The sequence below is a fragment of the Quercus robur genome, chromosome 9 (assembly GCF_932294415.1).
Source record: "Quercus robur chromosome 9, dhQueRobu3.1, whole genome shotgun sequence".
Classification (NCBI taxonomy): domain Eukaryota; kingdom Viridiplantae; phylum Streptophyta; class Magnoliopsida; order Fagales; family Fagaceae; genus Quercus; species Quercus robur.
The window spans coordinates 27,307,690-27,325,572 of NC_065542.1; the positions used below are offsets into that span (position 1 = coordinate 27,307,690).

At 35.9% G+C, this 17,883-nt stretch overlaps 1 protein-coding gene across 3 annotated transcripts; it reads right to left on the bottom strand.

Annotated features, from left to right (window-relative positions):
• Positions 1-10,135: 10,135 nt before the first annotated feature.
• LOC126700242 (SWR1 complex subunit 2) lies at positions 10,136-17,334 on the bottom strand. 3 transcript variants are annotated; one of them, XM_050398283.1, is made up of 12 exons: positions 17,021-17,334; positions 16,845-16,916; positions 16,457-16,500; positions 16,117-16,372; positions 15,499-15,574; positions 15,243-15,362; positions 15,045-15,113; positions 13,447-13,489; positions 12,501-12,566; positions 11,445-11,645; positions 10,608-10,712; positions 10,136-10,509 (listed from the first exon to the last, which is right to left on the bottom strand). In XM_050398283.1, the coding sequence occupies exons 1-10, from the start codon at positions 17,165-17,167 to the stop codon at positions 11,453-11,455; spliced, it is 1,086 nt and encodes a 361-aa protein (XP_050254240.1). In that variant the 5' UTR covers positions 17,168-17,334; the 3' UTR covers positions 10,136-10,509; positions 10,608-10,712; positions 11,445-11,452. The 3 variants fall into 3 exon arrangements, with proteins under 3 accessions (XP_050254240.1, XP_050254239.1, XP_050254241.1); XM_050398282.1 differs by having other exon boundaries at positions 10,608-10,760; XM_050398284.1 differs by lacking the exon at positions 16,457-16,500 and having other exon boundaries at positions 10,608-10,760; positions 17,021-17,170.
• Between the last annotated feature and the right edge of the window lie 549 nt (positions 17,335-17,883).

Consider the following 17,883-nt stretch of genomic DNA (forward strand, 5'->3'; position numbering starts at 1 on the left):
CTTACCCTATTTCCTAAGTGCAACCACTTTTTATGGCTTTAATGTTACAAAAGAATCCATAGGACCTTTCAACTTCTTAAACTTTAGTATTAATTTCACAGTTTTCACTTGGGTGCTACTGTCAACCCCTCTCTTACTAAAACATGATTTTTTCCCTTTTTGGATAACTTCTACTTCCTCTACCTCATCATCATCTACATCCTCAATTTTAATCATATTATCTATATCATCAAAATCAGGCATCTTGTCATAGTTCTCCTTGTCACTCTTCTTCTCTGCCATTTACTGCGCAAGCTCTTCTCTTACATGATTAGGACATTTTAAACACTTTGTACTATTTTTAAAATTCCCTACTTGATGCTGTTTTGCTCTATGTATCCCTCCTTTTGTGACTTTATTACAAAAAAGGCAAGTCACTACATTTTTGTCTTCAACATTAGCTAAATAATTATATTTCCATCTTGGATCTTTTCTCCTCCCATTATCTGAAGCCATTCTATATATATATAAAAAAATAAAACCCAATACAATACATTTAATAGGATTCTATATTAAGCTAGCTATGTATCATTTACTATGGTTTAAGCTCTAAAAATTGAGTGATGCTTGCCTCGTATCCTCGCTAAGGTAGAAAAACCCAAGCTGATCGAGGCAGAATATTTTGCGATCACTCCTTGTTGTACCAGCATTTGTATATGTTATTCCATGATGATGGCATGGCCAGAACATTGAAACAGGGCCATTGAAGAGCACTAATTAAGAGTGATGACAAAGTCAGGAGCTCGAGCCCAATCTAAGCTCATAGAAAGACATTATAAGACTCGCAAAAATTTTTACGTAAATGCCATTTGGTCCAACTTGTTAAGAATTTTGACCGAAATACAATATCGATGTTTTTGCACGAAAATTTGTTTATAGCATATATAAATGTCAAAAAAACAAATGTAAAATTCATTGGAAAAAAAAAAAAAAAAACTTAGTGAAAATTTGTACAAAGTTGAATTTGGCATCCAAATTTTAATAGGTTGAAGGTTGGATTTTTCTTAGCATGTGTGCAAAAAATCAGGGCAAGACTCCAAGAATTGCTCCAAAAATGACCCATTATTCCTCCTCAACAAATCAATGTTTCCTCGTGCCAGAGCAGATTTTTTCCTAAGGGTTCTTTAGGGAGGGGCAGAAGACATTGTCAGGTGGGGAGTTTGGCTGGGGCAGCACATCTGTTAAAAGATAACGTAGGGAGTTCGAGAAAAGGGAAAGTTGCTAGAGACAGAGAGGAGAAAGTTGCTGGAGACAGAGAGTCTAACAGAGAAGAGAAAAGGGGGGGAAAATAGGGAAAAAACAGAGAGGAGAGAGTTTTATGTGCTATGAAAAGGGGGAAAAAACAGAGAGTCCAACAGAGAAGAGAAAAGGGGGAAAAAACAGAGAGTCCAATAAAGAAGAGAAAAGGGTGAAAAAAGTAGAGAATAAATAGAGAGGAAAGAGTTTTATATGCTTTGAAAGTATGGACAATGACAAACTTACCAAAGCAGTGTCGCAGTGAGAGAGAACTCAGGAAAAGAAAAAGTGTTAAAAAAAAAAAAAAACCTAAAAGAATAGGAAAATATTACTTGATGTTGGTTGACTGCTGGCAGCCACTGACCAACTCTCTTCCAAACCCTAGAAGAAGACGAAATACCTTTGCTCTGATGTTGGTTAACTGTTGCTTTGCTCTGAAAGTTGAGTGGTTCCCGAAACTTCGTTGTTTTATCTTTTGTTTTATGTTTTTTTTTTTTTTTTTTTTTATTAATTTATTTGATATAGTGGGTGACAGTTCTTCCCCACTGAGGTAACAATTTTAAAACCAACCATACACCTCTTTAAATTTACAAAACATGCCAATAGAGCCCTTAAAAACACAACTCTGCCTCAAGAGCTCACCTTTCGCCGAACAAAATACATCTGGGTGAGCGCCTAGGCTCCAAAGGCGAGCGCCTCGCCTCAGTGCCTCTAAGGCGCTTTTCTGGTGCTTTGCCTTGCCCGGGCGTCTAGGCGAGCGCCCGGAACGCCTTTGACTACACTAGATTTGTGTGCTGCTCAAGTCCTAAACGGCAAGAGGAATGGAGGATTTTTTTAAAAAGGAAGGGGTTGATGCAATGATTAAGTAGTTGGGTGAAATGGGAAAAGTGGTGACTCACACGCAGTTCAAAAACAAATAGGATCATCTGAGAAAACAGTGGAAGGTGTATAAGGAGTGTTTTGAGCGTGAGACTGGGTTGGGTATTGATTCTGTAACTGGAACATTTGAGGCCAGTGATGAGTGGTGAACCCAAAAGATTGCGATTAGTTCACTTTACATAATTGTGAAAAACTCCACTGTCTACAACTATATTGTGTTCTAACTACTAGTTGTCCACATGTAGGCATGTCCTAAGGTATCAACCTTAAAAAAAAAACGTATGCCAAATGTTAACTCCATGGAAATCATGTTTGAAGGCATAGTTGCAACGGAAAAAAATGCATTCTGCACGAGTGGTGAAATACCAAAGGAAAGCAACGAAGGGTTTAGGGACTTCGCTGATAACAAATAATTTGTTGACGCCCAATGTCAACCCTTTGCAAATGTTGACTCAATGGAGGTTGAAGGCCCATCATCGTCGAGGGTAGGACCGGCAGTGAATAAAGGGAAAGGCTTAGCAAGCGATGTTCACCTTTTTAGGGGAATTTGCAAGAAACCAAGAAAAAAGCGTTCAGTTGTGCAAGAGATATCTGACTCTTTGAAGAACATCTTAGATGTTATTGTTGAAAGTATAAGTGTAAGTACTAATACACCATTTACTTCCATAGCAGCTACTGAGATTCAAGCAACTCTGGACATGGTGTTGAGTCTTCCTGGGGGGCAATCGGGTGATTGCTTTCATTTGTTTAGCACCTGCTTCTTTATGAGAAACTAAGAGGGTAGGTTTATGTTTGCAACACTTGTGAATCAAAAGGACGTCCAATTGAAGTGGCTAGAGATGCAATGCCAAAAGAACCCTCAATATCATTTTTCCTGAAAGAAAGGGGATTGTCTCGATAGGGTTGCTTAGGCTTGGTGTTATAATAATCGGATTTTCTTTATGTACTTGTTGCACTCTTTTTTTTCTTTTTCTTTTTTTATTGGCAGAAACTATGCTTACCATGGGTGTGTATGTAAGACAATAATTACCAATTATTGTCATCTAGTGTATGCTTGCCTGTTCCTTTTTCTTCTGCTAGTGTTTATAATTGTTATCTATAAGTAAGACAAGGGTTACTAATTAAACCATAGTTCTAATTGCATCAATGTCTACCCCATAGTTCTAATTGCATCCTTTTTTTTTTAAGCTCTTTGCCAGCGTTAAACCAAATTGTCTTCCTCGTAGATCTCTCTGGTGGGCGTGGATTTCTCTTCTCGAAGACACTGGCGTTAGGGTGGGAGAGGAGTGGAAAAAAAAAAAAAAAGCGTGCCTTAAGTACCTTCAGCTGAGTTACAGTAAATCGGACCCAAAAAAATCAGTTGGCATTTTTCAATTATTTCCTACTGTATTTTCAGTTTTCAGCAAAATCAGTTGTATCCAAACGGACCCTAACAATTTGTGCCCTCAAGGAAAACAAAAATTTTATGATCAGTAGGTCGACAAAGGTCAACCTTTGTGCGAAATACGTGAATAAGTCATGCAAGTAGTACGTCTGCACAATCATGAAGCCCAATCTCCACGACTATGGATGGTCACCATGTATGTGGGTCCTCACACGTGTATATCGATTAGGATGCGAAATGATGGTAGAATGATGAATTGTAATTTTATTGCATAAGACATCCTTAAGAAGTTATGTGAGGATCACACTATCCCAATTAAGCATCTCAGATCTATGATAGAAAATATAATGACCATAAGTCTTCTTACTACAAGGTATGAGATGCGAAACAAAAGACAATTTGGAAGATATTTGGGAATTGGGAAGAGTTTTACCAAAGATTGCAAAAGTTGCTAATGACATATATTGATCAGGATCCGAATATCCGGGTGTTATATCGTACCACACCCACTAGTGAAGATTACACCATATTTTTGCATTATGTGTTTTGGTCTTTCAGTCCATGCATTGGTGGATTCAAATATTGCAAGCCGGTTATTAGTATTGGTGGGACCCATCTGTATGGTAAATATCAAGGAAAGTTGTTGGTCGCAATGGCAACTGACGCTAACAACAAGGTATTCCCTCTTGCCTTTGCTGTTGTGGATTGTAAGTCAAGGTCCAGTTGGAGATGGTTTTTACAATGCCTCAGAGATACGATTGACGATGTGATACCTAACGAAGGCATTTGCATAATTTCTGACCGATATGGAGGTATCAAAAACGCCATTGCACATTGGCCTAGAGGGGATGATGGAAGAACATGGGTATTTCATAGATATTACCTTTGACATGTTGCTAGCAACTTCAACACACATTTTCAGAACTCGACTCTAAAGTCAACAGCGTTGAAAGCGAGATATGCTACTTAGACAATTAAATTTGATACCATAATGGAGTCTATTAAGCAAGTGGAAATTGAGGCCATTAGGAATAAAAAGAAGGTGATAACGAAGGATGGCAAGGAAAAGGATTTTCTTTCATACACATACCTAATGAGCGAGTTTGTGGATATGTGGACCCAGTCACATGATGGTGGCACAAAGAAATTACTCATGATTTGTTGGAGGGTCAGAAATGGAGTACATATGCCTTCTCCACGTGGTTGAAAAATAGGTTTAGTTGTAAGGAAGATATGCAATCAAAGAACAATTGTAATCTCCTAATATCAAAGCCACCAAAAAAGAAAAAGGAAAAGATTGAGTGCTGTACCAACTTGACTAAGGTCTTAATTTTTTTCTTTTCCCTTGAATAGAAGTCACACACACAAAATTCAACCATTTTAGCAAATGTCTTAGCAATGCCAATGAAACAAGAACAAGACTATTCATTTGTGAGCTGTAATTGAGACTTTGATAGAGCAAAATGGTAGACAACAAAATAGTGGGGGCAGCTATTTGATGGGGCACATATTGATAACAACGTTTCATTGACAATAGCTGGAAACAAAGCTCCCCAAGGCAAAAGATTGGAACATGCTTCTGAAAACCTGTTTCTCATTCAGCTTTTGTGGGTGCTAATAATGTAAATGTGGTCTAGTTTCAATGGCTGAGCCATTGGCACGGAATCCTATACATAGAGGTTCTTTTGCAAAGGCAATTACATAGGAACTTTATTATCTAAAATTGACATGAAGGGGGAGGGTCCCTTCTAACACTGCCAAAGGATGACAAACACATTAATGAGACAGCAAGTACTTTCCAGTAACTGAAAAGCTTGATAATCGCCTAAAACTTAAGTGGACACCCTAGGCTTTCAACTACTGAACATGTGATAATAATCTTTATTCAACATAACCAAATAGAATTTTTGTATATATTACCTAGCCCGGCTGCATTCTAACTAATTGCTCGCGATAGTGGATCAACACCATGCAAGATGGCCTACTCTTTGGGCTAGCACCCGCACCTACCTACAGTTATGAGTGAATAACATAAGATAAGATAATACCACTTAGATACTAAGAAAAGTACATTGCATAACACACTGAATATCAGGAAAATACTTACTTAAATGCAAGTGGAGCTTTTGGCCATGGGCCATAATCACTTCCAAGTAAGGGCTTTATCTTCAGGCACAAGAATGGCAACCTCGCCCATGCCTAATACTGGACCAATTGAAACACCCCACCAATCTGCGATGTCTCTTTGTGGCTTGCCCGACACAACTCTCTGTACAACCATGCTAGGCAACCACTACCCCAACTATACTATAGCAGATCACGAAGGTTTCGCAGGAACTCTAAGTGCATCAAATGCACCCTATCTCTCGACTTGTCCATGAAAATCTTATCCCTTAGTAGCGCTAAAATATAGCACCGGGCATATTGATGTATTTGAATCTTCGTTGCATCATGAGGTACTGGCTCTACAATGCGCTCAACAAGGCGGCTGGTGAGAATTCTTTACCTCGCCAAAGTTTTTTTTGTCATTCGCCGGAACTCCAAAACCAAGCAACTCCACGCACAGTTGGCTCCAATTCCCTGCAACAATTGGCCCAACCAAGACCTCACCGTCTATAGGAAGTCCAAAAATGACCTCTACATCTTGTAGGGTGATTGACATCTCACCATGTGGAAGATGGAACGTATAAGTCTCCGGCCGCCATCGCTCAACTAGGGCTGATATTAGGCCATGATCTATCTCTCTAGAAGGGGCCCTAAACAATCCTTCTAGCCCCACCAACTTGATAATGTTTATCACCCGATTATCTTGCATCAATATGTTTTCCATCTCCTTAGAGCGACCACAGCACTGAAGTGGGCTCGGGTCCTGCAAAATTGATAAAAATTATAGCAGTTATTAGAACTAGATATACAACTTTGAAATAACTTGCTAAAAGTGAAACTTGCTTTGTAAAAATTAAAGTGGTTGTTAGAACTAGATATTTCACCTTGCCATTCCAAATAATTTCTGATTGATGATTTGTTTGTTGTGTCAGCAATGAAGTATTTTCTGGACCAAGGCGCACGATCTCAGGCTCTTCATCGATCCAAGGCTCCATACTGCAAAGAGTGCTATTGTGAGATTACTAATAGTATGGGGGCAAATAACTTGTTGTCATTATGTAACACTAGTCATAGACTGAAAAATAAATAAATAAAAAACTTGGCTTTATGTTTTCTGGAAAAAACTTGGTTTTATATGTACACATAATACTTTACATATACAAGAGTACCTACCAAATGCAGACTTCTAAGTTCTAGTAAGAGGAAAAATAATAATAACAACAATAAATGCCAAAATAGAGGAAATATAGGGATCAGGACAAGCCAAATTCATTACATACAAGGAAAAAAAAAGAGGATAGTAAATTTTCATGTTTAAGTTTTTATAACTTTATCTTCGTGTTTAAGTTTTTAGAACTTTATATTCGTGTTTAAATTTTTATAACTTTATTTTAGTTCTTATATTTTTAAATTTACTATCATTTTAATCCCTATTGTCATTTCACTTATAGAGAACGTCTATGTGATTAATGAATTGCACAAACACAACTTGTTTAAAATTGCATTTTCTATAATTGAGATGATGACATAAACCAAAATGTTAACATGTTTAAAAATATAGCAACTAAAAATACGTTTTTACCGCCTACATACACAAAGTGAAAAACATCATTATGCCTAAATTGTTCTGAGAATTCTTATTATCTTTGTTTGCCTACAGCTTCTAGTCCCAGTGCCAACCTTACACAATGGACCTAGCTATTTTCTAACAAAGTTTTGCCATTGGTGTACGTAGCCTATAACGCTATGGTATTTGATTATCATTGTCATCATAACTTGGGAAATCCTAATGTGGTGAGAAGTTTTGTGGTCATAATAACCTAGCAATTCATCCTGCGTTTTGTGGAATTCTTTCAATAAATCAAATGAAAGGATTTCCCTAGTTCAGATTGTGAAAAAAAAGAAATTCATTGGGCCAACACTACTTGCAGTAAGCAATTCGTTTTCTTCTTTAATTTAATCCACATTTACAGTTTCACCAAAAAAAAAATTGTAGTACATAGATAAATATTATGTTCCCTATTTTTCTTTAGTGTCCCTCAGATAATTTTTTTTCCTTCTTTAATTGGAACAATCAAGATCGTTCTAGAATATAATTTTTCATTATGAGCATTTCATTCAAAATCTTTTGTTTGTGTTTTATATAAGATGAGTGGACTTGAAGACGAACTTGAATGAAGATCATTGACCTACACATACCTTAAAGGAGGATTTTGACTAAGGGTCTTCGGGCCGCCGATGAGAGGAGCGTCTCTGTTAGAGTGACTAAGCGTCTCCAGTGAAACAATGTCTGAATGTGTGGCCTCTGGAGTCTGAAGGATGAGAGTGTTTGAAGGAGTGTTTAAGGGTGAGAGTAAGTGATTTGGGTGGGTTTCGGTGTCTGAAGGAGGAGATTTGGGTGTGTGAGAGTGAGAGTAACTGATTTGGGTGTCTGAGAGGGAGTTTGGGTTTGAAAGCTTGAGAGTGAGGAGTGTCTGAAAGTGAGAGTGTTTGATGAAAGCTTGAGAGTGAGAGTGTTCCAGAGTGAGTGTATGAAAGCAAAAGTGACAAGTGAGGCCAGATTTTAGGTTTTAAGTGGTTAGAAAACGTGTTTCTGAAACTCGGTTTTAAAAGGGAGTTTTATAAAAACGTGGATTAGAAATTGAGTATTAGAAACTTGAGTTTGTAAAGTGAGTTTTATAAACTCGATATCCACGTGGAAAACTTTGTCCACGTCATTTTATGAAAAACCCCAAAATCAAGTATTAGAAACTCGAGTTTTAGACTAATCTGTTTTATAAACTCGAGATGCTAGTTTTTCACATTCTTTCAAAACTAGGCAACTAACGAAATTATTAGCAAAGTAAGGTTATTTGGAAAATAAAATAAAATAAAATAAAAAATGCAATACTTTCGGAGTATATTGAAATTGTGCTTCATCATCTCACATTCATGATTGACTCCATCATCATTAATATGAGAAGGAGCATCATTACTATGCTTCGAGAATATTTAAGAATTACCCCAATATTTTAAATTCTACAACTTTTAATGTATTAAGATTAAGATTATAATTTAAAGTCTAAATTCGGTAAAATTAGGTGAAAAACTCATGTTTACACTATCCAATAAGAAATTATCATATTCATTTTTTACTTAAAACTTAATATATTCTACTGCACCTAGTAATATCTCAATAAACTCTCAATTTAGTTGGATTTTCAGATGGGATTTAAATTGATTGGATTTGGTTGGGACTATTTTTTAATACGTGATATGATAATGTAGCATATTGTTGGGATTGGAGGGTATAAAACTTGGATTTTACACCACATTTTATAGAATTTAATCTCTAAAAGTATAAATTAATGTGTCACCAATCACAAAAAACCATTATCACATCAGTTTATAAGTTTTATATAATAAAAATTGCAGTACATTTAAGCTTTAGCATTTTCTGGATTTCACTCACATTATTATATACACTCACACACACACTCAAAATTCAAATCATGACTTAAAGTTGCAAAAATCACTATCACATAAAACACTCAAAATGCAAATCGTAAGTTGAAATCACAATACACTCTTTTTTGTGTGCATTTTGAGGGTGTGTGTAATAAATGCCACATTTTTTTTTTCATTTTTCCTTTTTGGCTTCCTTAGCCTATACTCTTCTTTTTCTTTTTTCTTTAATTTCATATCACTAATATAGGCAAAGATGATAAAGAATTAAGCTTCCTCCATGGAAATATTGAAAGCTTTTTTTGTGAAGCTGAGGATGAAACTATCCTAAAAACTTGAAGATTGACCTTCTAGATGTAGCAATATTATGAGCCATTCAATTGGGACCATAGTATTTGTGCAATTGGGCATGAGTTGTAAAGATGCAGTGTTGTTTCTATATCTTTTTGACATGAAGGGAAGCTTATGTCTTCTATGGTGAATCTTTGATTGATCACTGACCTGGGAGGGAGAGAATTCCAGGCTATTTTTCATCGGAGATATTTTTAAATCTTTCTTCAATTCTGGATTTCCATATCCTCCAAAGTCCAAATAGCTGTTGATAAAAGGGATTATTGAAGAGAACCACTTGATCAGCTCTGTAGTTGATTATGTAGAGAACTGACCATTTGGATCTGGAGACACAAACCAGCCAGCTTTCTCATAGGAATTGCGTGCCTATTCTTACAATATGGGAAAGTATGGTTATGAGATACTTTATATTAAAGCATTCATGTTAGCCTTAAGCACTAGGACGCGTGAAGCCATTTTGCTCTATATAGAGGATTTGACTATAGGAAATGTTATGCACAAGGCCCATTGTCGTTTTTATATTACTCGGCCATTAGTATGGACCATGAATTATAGTTCGGTTTTCTTGCTAACTGGGCAAAGCCTGCAACTAGATATTACATTAGAGGAAAGACATTTTAAACCATTCCCTTACCCTAAGTTTGGATGAAAGGAAATGGGGGAGAGGAGAGAGGAAAGGAGAAGAAGAGATCATAATGTACAGAATTTTAGTATATTTTGGAATGTACTGAGTTTTAGTCTTGGCTTCACACCTAGTGCAAGTTATCATAATCAGGCCCTCGCGGAACCATTTAGCAATATCCATTTGTTGACAAAACCAATATATCTAAGATTCAAAAACCATGGTAAAAGTAAGTGAAGCCGAGACTCATCCAGGTGTGACTGAACACTGCGTTTCAAGAAACGGAGTCCTTTGGAAGATGTCATATCCAAAGCTTATACATTAAGTGAATCCTGTTGTAGGTGACTGCAATTCTGCTGCAGAATTCTCCCTGCTGTGATGACTTCATTTCATCTGATCAAAAACTTGTGGCACAGCACCATAAATGCCAAACTTCCTGCAGAGAAAGCTGTTCAGGGAAAGGGCATATCAGTATATTACTACATACTATGAGCTTCCTGTATGATATAAATCACACTTACTTTGAATAAAAAATAGAATACTTACAACTGATACTCATTGGGAAGTTTGGCACATACTCTGTTGTAGCGCTCTACCATGATCTTGCAGATGGCACGTATTATCAAGGTACCATATCAATTATGCCTCAGTCTACAGAAATGATAGCATCACAAGCAATCGATTCAGTTTTCCTCTCTTCTGTATTTGGGGACAATGTGCATAAAACGAAAATTAAAGAACTATATAAACAAGATCAAACTGGGAGAGCTTAGAACCTATTAATTATCAACTATAAGCAAGAGAGCTCTATGGGATCTCCTTCCAATATAGGTAAACTCAATAACCATAACACTTTTAGGGTAACTCTGCACTCACTCCAAGCCTCTCAAGATTCACATGACATATCTAAGAAACTTCTATAAATGCTAGCAGCTATAGATAACATGTGCCTATTTTTATGCTACGGTTATGTAAGTAGGATTAGCAAGAGGATAATGTATCAAGGCCCACCATTGTGTGCCAGCCTAAAAGTGGGTGGATTGGGGGAAGGAACCTGTTAAGAGGGGTGCCCCCACAGCAATCAATTTCAACAAACAAACAAGGGTAAAAAAATGTCTTCACCTTTACCTCCTACTAAACACAAGGTTAGGAAACCTCCTTTTTTATCTTGTAAGCAACATAACATTTTTCCATGGCCATTTTGCATACCAAAACAATTTGCATCTAGCTAAGTGAAAGATTAATTTAACTTCAAGGGTTGTACTTCTATAATAGCTTATAGCTTGCAGGAGTTATTTTCACAAAATTACATACCATGTGGAGTAATACTTCTATAATGAACATGAAGATATTAAATAAGAAAAGAAACATTTTAAATTACCACACAGTAACTATTCTGAATCTTCTTCACTTTCAATGGCAGGAATTCTGCGGAAACGAGCCAAGTATCGCAGATATGATACTTCACTTTTATTTGGTGTCACTGATCTCTTACGCTTAGCAGAAAACCCTGTCCCGGAAAGTGAATCAAATAAATCTCCCATGTCCATTTCCTTTGGGACCCCACTATTCTCATCAGCATAGCTACAGAATCACCCATTGAAGTCAAGAAAAAATAAGGATCAATCAGGTAAGAATTCAATGAAATAATTTTTTTATATAATATTTTTTTTTAAGACAAGAAAAAGAAAAGAAAAATGCATATAATAAAAGCAATACTTTTTTGGGTATTTCTTTTAAAATTTTTTGGGAGGGAGGGGGGGAGGGATGTTCAAAGTCAATATTAAAAAGGGTCCAGTTAACGGATGCCCTTAGGGTATCTGTTAATGGACCAATTTAGAAAAGTTTTAATATCACTTTTATGAGAAATATAAAAAACTGTCAAAAGAGTTGGTTACTTTTTTCTTTTCCTATAAAAAGTTTCTAAAAATATTTTCTAAACTAATACCCTTAGTGCATCCATTAACTTTTTCCTATTGAAAAATACTCTGCAAACACCATAGCATGCATTAGTCATATTTCAAATTGTCCGGGAAAATGTGCAGTACATAAATATACATTCATGAAATAACAGTGTAGTTTTAACCACATCTTGATAGGAAAGGACACAAGGGTTGATCAGCTGTCTCCATTCTCCCATTTACATTTTGGAAGTGCTATTCATTCTTGGCTAAGCTTAACTCAACCCAGCTCAACTAATTGGGTGCTTTGAAAGTACTATTCATTACTTATCAAAATATTAGTGAAAAATTATTGAATACTAAGGTGGCCCTGCTGTTACTATTTAAGATATATTAGTACCCAAAATGATGATAGACATGGAGGGAAATAAAAATTATAAATAACACATAGGTGCAAGCTTTTTGGCTGAAACTGTATGACAAATTTCTTAAATAAAATGTAAACAAAGGCTACTAAAGGAGGCAATGGAAGCCATACCGTTCACGAATGATTTTGAATGCTTCTTTTGTAGCATAAGGCAGCCCTGTCTTTGGATCACGATACCTACAGCATGAAATGACAATTCATTAAGAAGTATGGTGGCAGAGTATACCAAGGAACCATTGTCAAACAACTTCCATATCAAAGGTCAAAATCAATGAAAGTAATCAATTTAATAGGGCATCATCAAGTTAACATATATATTAACTCTGTTCACTTGCTCATTTACAGGTTGAATAAGAGCATCTACTAATTCTACTTCCCACTTCTGAACCAATCAGAAAGAACCTCTAATTCTAGTGTGACTCCATACTTATCAGCCCCAAAGAATGAGACACCATACATCATTCCAAAGAAAAACCTTACTAACATCCCCAACCTCAAATGACTTTCTATTAATTAAATAATGAGAGCGTGCCACCCACTTCAAATAGTCTTCCACAAACCTAAGCCATGTCTATGCCTCACAATTGATGTCGTTGAGCAACCTTTATCATCCACAACTTCAATGCTATCACCCAGCTTTGTAATCTATCCCTCTCCACTATACTCAAATGAACCCTACAACCCAAAAGTATTTCCTTTTGATCTAGTCCTAACCTCATTAATTTTTTACCATTTAATCCATGGACAATCAAAGCTGCAGGTTCATGTCATTTAGCAAAAAAAAATTGAGAGAAAAACAGAAAGTCAATTGCCAATGACAAAAATTAACAATCTCCCTTATCAAGTCATTTTATTAATGATTTTTTTTCTTGTAAAAACTATATTACTAAATCAAGGGTTAACCATGCACGATAGAACATCATTTTAAACCATATGTTCTCCAGTTGTACTTGTAAAGAAATCAACAACATTTTTAGACTTTGCATTTGAATGTTTTTTCCTGCAGAAATATCTTTAGGGAAATCACTGACCACCAAATCAGAAATTCAGCTCTTACCTGGCAGGCAAACCAGTAACTGCACATACAGCCTTCTCCGGATCTGGAAAGAAATTTAATTAGAATACATAAATCAAAAGCATAGCCACAGAATATGATCAAGAAGTCCCTAACTGCCACCAAAGAATGTGAAATGCATCTAAGTGTGCTTTTAAGCGCAAAGACAGAAGTTATTTTTTGTTTTACCTTATTAAACTTAAGCTTGAGGATTGATACTTTTTTAGGAAGAAGAAAATGGGGCAAAAAAGAAGGGGGGGGGGGGAGGCGTAGGAAAGAGAGAGAAACTAAGGACAAGAAAAAGGAGGATGAAAAGTTGGAACCTTTAATAAAGTAAGGTTACCATAAAACCGGGTAAATGTTTATCTTTTTTTTTTTTTTTTGGATAACTCAGGGTAAATGTTTACCTTCAAAGTATCTGCATCATAAGAAGCCAGAGTTTTGCCCAAAAAAGAGCAAGAAAGGGCGTACCCCTGAACACAGGAAGTCTACAAAGGAAGTGACATACAAAAAAGATGATGAAGAAGAAAAAACCGAAAAAATTATCTAAAATTGTTGTTATCCAGGAACTGTAACAAGTTCGAGGAGAATGAAATAGTAGCAAAAGTCCATCTGTATAAAGCCTTCAAAAAAGAGAACTTCAACTTTGATAAAGGTAACTCCTTCCCCTCAAAACAACGCACATTCCTTTATCTCCATATTCACAACATTCAACAAAGGCCTTTCTAAAACTCCAGGTTTATAGATAATATATTAATATTAAAGCTCTTAAAGAGCCATTGTGAACTGAATTATTGTGATCTTCATCCTAATAGACAACTCGCTTCGACTACAGTAAGCTATGCAGCTTTGTTTCTTTAATAAAAAGCAGGTGCAAAGTCAAAGGTATATGTGAATCATATCAGAGAGCTTTAGAAGTTCTAAACTTCGTTTGTAGTACTAATACAAAGTTGGGCAGAAATATAGCAGCAGTATCTCAAATGATGATAGAAACTTCAGGTAGCATCATTTCCATAAAAACAAGACTGATCTACAGCTGAAACAGGCAAGTGCACTCTTGTGGATCATTATGAGGAGCAGGGTGTCTAAAGATTAACTATGCAATTTAGCAGGACAATAGATCCACTTTTAAGATCATGGCACAGGGATCTAAAGGTTTATCTTCAATTCCTGGCTTAGGGAGGCGACTGACACAAGGAGGTAATTTATTGCTAGTAGCAGGGACAAAGCTTAACATGCATAAAAATATCAGTGACTGTATAGCTTAATATTTGAGAAAAAAAAAAAAAAATCATCCATAAGAAAACAGCACCGTCAACCATTGGCAATCTTGTACGGGAATGATTTGTATACAATCAAATTTTGCATAAAGATACTCTTTTTAAAATAATAATAATAATAATGAGGTACCGGTATTATTGAAAAAAGGAAGGGTCATGAACACAAGATGCATACACAAACTTAACTAAAGAATACAATGACAAAAAATTAGGCTCTAAAAGGAAGAGAGCGTATAAAATCATTTGCATAAATATATTTATAAAAAGAAAGCATTTTCACCATGATATTAAAATGAAGACAAGCACATAAAGTTAACTTACAAGGAACAGGTGTTGTAGAAATCTCTGACAGAAATGACAATCCTTTACTGAATTCTAAATATGAAGAACCTGTACAGAATTTATAGATCAACATTAATTTAATCCAACTTGAATTAATTTTGCAGCAAAATAAATATTTGTGCACTCACTTTGTTGTCTAAAACCTATATGTAAATTAAATTATGAAGAAAAGCTTACCGTCCTTTGAAAAAAATCGTATCTGCGGGCCACTGTAGACAGCTTTATGCACAATTGCTCTTTTCTTAACTTCTTCCTCCCTTGCTAAAACACGCTCCAAGTTCCTCAAGTTCATGATTTCTGCAAAATTATAACCAATGCCATTCAAGTATAGATCATACAGAAAGTAAAAGCTTCACAAATTCATAACATATAAATAAAAAGTTTCCAGCAATCCTCAAATCATTTCCTAAAACTGAGTATTAAGAGTAAAAACCTGTTTGAGCTGCTTCCAAGAGCATCTCTTCTTGGGTCATCTTCTTCTCCTCTCCTTCCTTTTTCCTTTTTATTGGCTGAAAATTCATTCCAACTTGATTGATTGCATGTCTTTAGATTTGAAAATGCTACTCATGCAAATTTTACAAGTAGCAAAGTTTTAACAAATCAAATGAACTAAGGAAGCAGTGAGCAATGCCACTAAGGATTAGAATAACATATGCAAGAATATGACCCAGCTCATCCATGAGAATCTTAAAATAAACCTATTCTAGTACTAAAAATCAATTAGGGTTTTTGCAAAGTGAGAATGGAAAAATAAATAAATAAATAAATAATTCTTTCTCAGACATGCATTTGCAATAGTTAAATAGTTGAATTTGCCCAACTTCAAAAAGGATATCCCCAAGATACATTATATCATAAATTTTTAATTCATTTTATCAATATGAGATGCCACTGGTGATAGTATAAGTTTAAGTCTCTGCAAACAGCCTTTTATTTCTTCAAAAGTAAAGTGAACTTCTTATTCATCATTCCATTTAAACAACAAGCAACTCTTTAATCATAACTGGAAGTATGTCCAGCAAGAAATGCTATAATAAGACAGACAACTGACCTTCATTGTTGCTTGCAGAGCTGCGCGTATTGCATCTCTCTCAGCTTGCCTAACAATGACCGAAGTTCTAGTAGATTTCCTGATCGTCCTCTCTCCTTCATTGTCATCAGGGCCATCATGGTGTTCACGGGAGCCAGACTTTTGAGCTGGTTTTTCATCATTGGGATCAGCTTCTAACTTCGAGAGGTCTTTCTTTTTCGTTTTCCTCTTCGCTAGAGTCTTTCCGGGGAATATTAGTCTCTTCTTTGGACGCGTCCTATAAGAAAACCCAACATTTAGAAACACTCCCGAATTGATAGTATCTTAAAACATCATTTGCTTTAGCCAATAGAAACTAAACCTGTCCTCAACATCGTTTTCTACTTCTTCATCTGGCTCGGGCTCCTAAATAACATGATAACAAAACAAAAAAATCTTTAGCAGGATGACTACATTTTAGACTGTTCAATTTCTAAACAAGAGCCCTTTAGACTCGCCTCTAGCTAGTAAAACCTACAAGAAACTGACCCCACCCGCCAGAACAAGTTATCGGGTAATCTAGGGGCGAATCTCTTCGCGGGTTAAAGTAATGTATGCTCATGCCCAGAAGCTATATTCTAGTCTGTTAAACTAAACTAAGCTCATTTTTTGGTTTAATTAGCATAAAATTGGGGTTATGTATAGCTTAATTTAGCATTACAGAAAAAAAAAAAAGTAAAATTGTTAAGAAAGTATAAGGAAGCTCTCACATCTTCATCAAAGTCACTATCAAACTCATCAGCAACCTCTTGCTCTTCTTCATAATTAACATCATTCTCTTCCTGCAAATCACATATATAACATGGTTAATTTCCAAGTTAACAATATTAGAAACAAAATATACACACAGAGAGAGAGAGAGAGAGAGAGAGAGAGAGAGAAGTACATCTTTAAGAGCTTCTTGATTCCAGAAAAGCTCGTCTTCTTCAATTTCCTCGTCGAGCAGCTTATTCATTCTCTTCCCTCTCGTTGGTCGAGAGGTGCGATCGAGGAATGCATGTGCTTCTTCTTCTTGTTCTTTAGAGGTCTCCATCACAGGCCAAGACAGTGTGACACGGAGAATCAGTCTACTAGAGCGAACTATCCAATTTCAAAAACGTATGAACTTTGCTATGTTCAGTTCTCGTCTAGGGCTTCTTTTCTCTTCTCTGTTAAACACACGCACTGGTCTGTGGTTTTTTTTGGATGGGGTCGGATCGAAACGAAGAAGAAGGAGGAAAGTGGTCGCGTTTTAAAAATGGGCTTCGAGAGCCCACTCACTCCTAAGGCCCATTTATGAAGAGATTTGGCATTTGGGCTTGGTTTGGAAAAAGCACAAAACGTTGTAATGTAAACTACACGCTGTCCCGTTTTAAGTTAGGATTTTTGTGTTTCACGATCACGACGACCTGGTTTATATAATATAATATTTTCAAAATAAATTAGAGGTAATAAGTTAGAGCATTCACAGTAGTAGTGCTAAATAGCTATATTACTATTTTTAACACTACTAAATACTAAAATGTGCCCTGCAATGGTGGAGCCAAAGCTATATTTTTTGACTCCACAGCTACTGTTCATAGCTACTTTTGGCCATGCACTGTAGCTAAAAAATTTAAAAAAAAATATATATATATATATGTATATATATATATTTTGCATTCACATGCTTTTTTTATTTTCCTTCTTTCTTTTGCGTTTCATTTTCCACTGTGCATTTGTTCTTCGTGTCTCTCTCCTCACCACCTCTCCATCTGCTTCTTTCTTCCT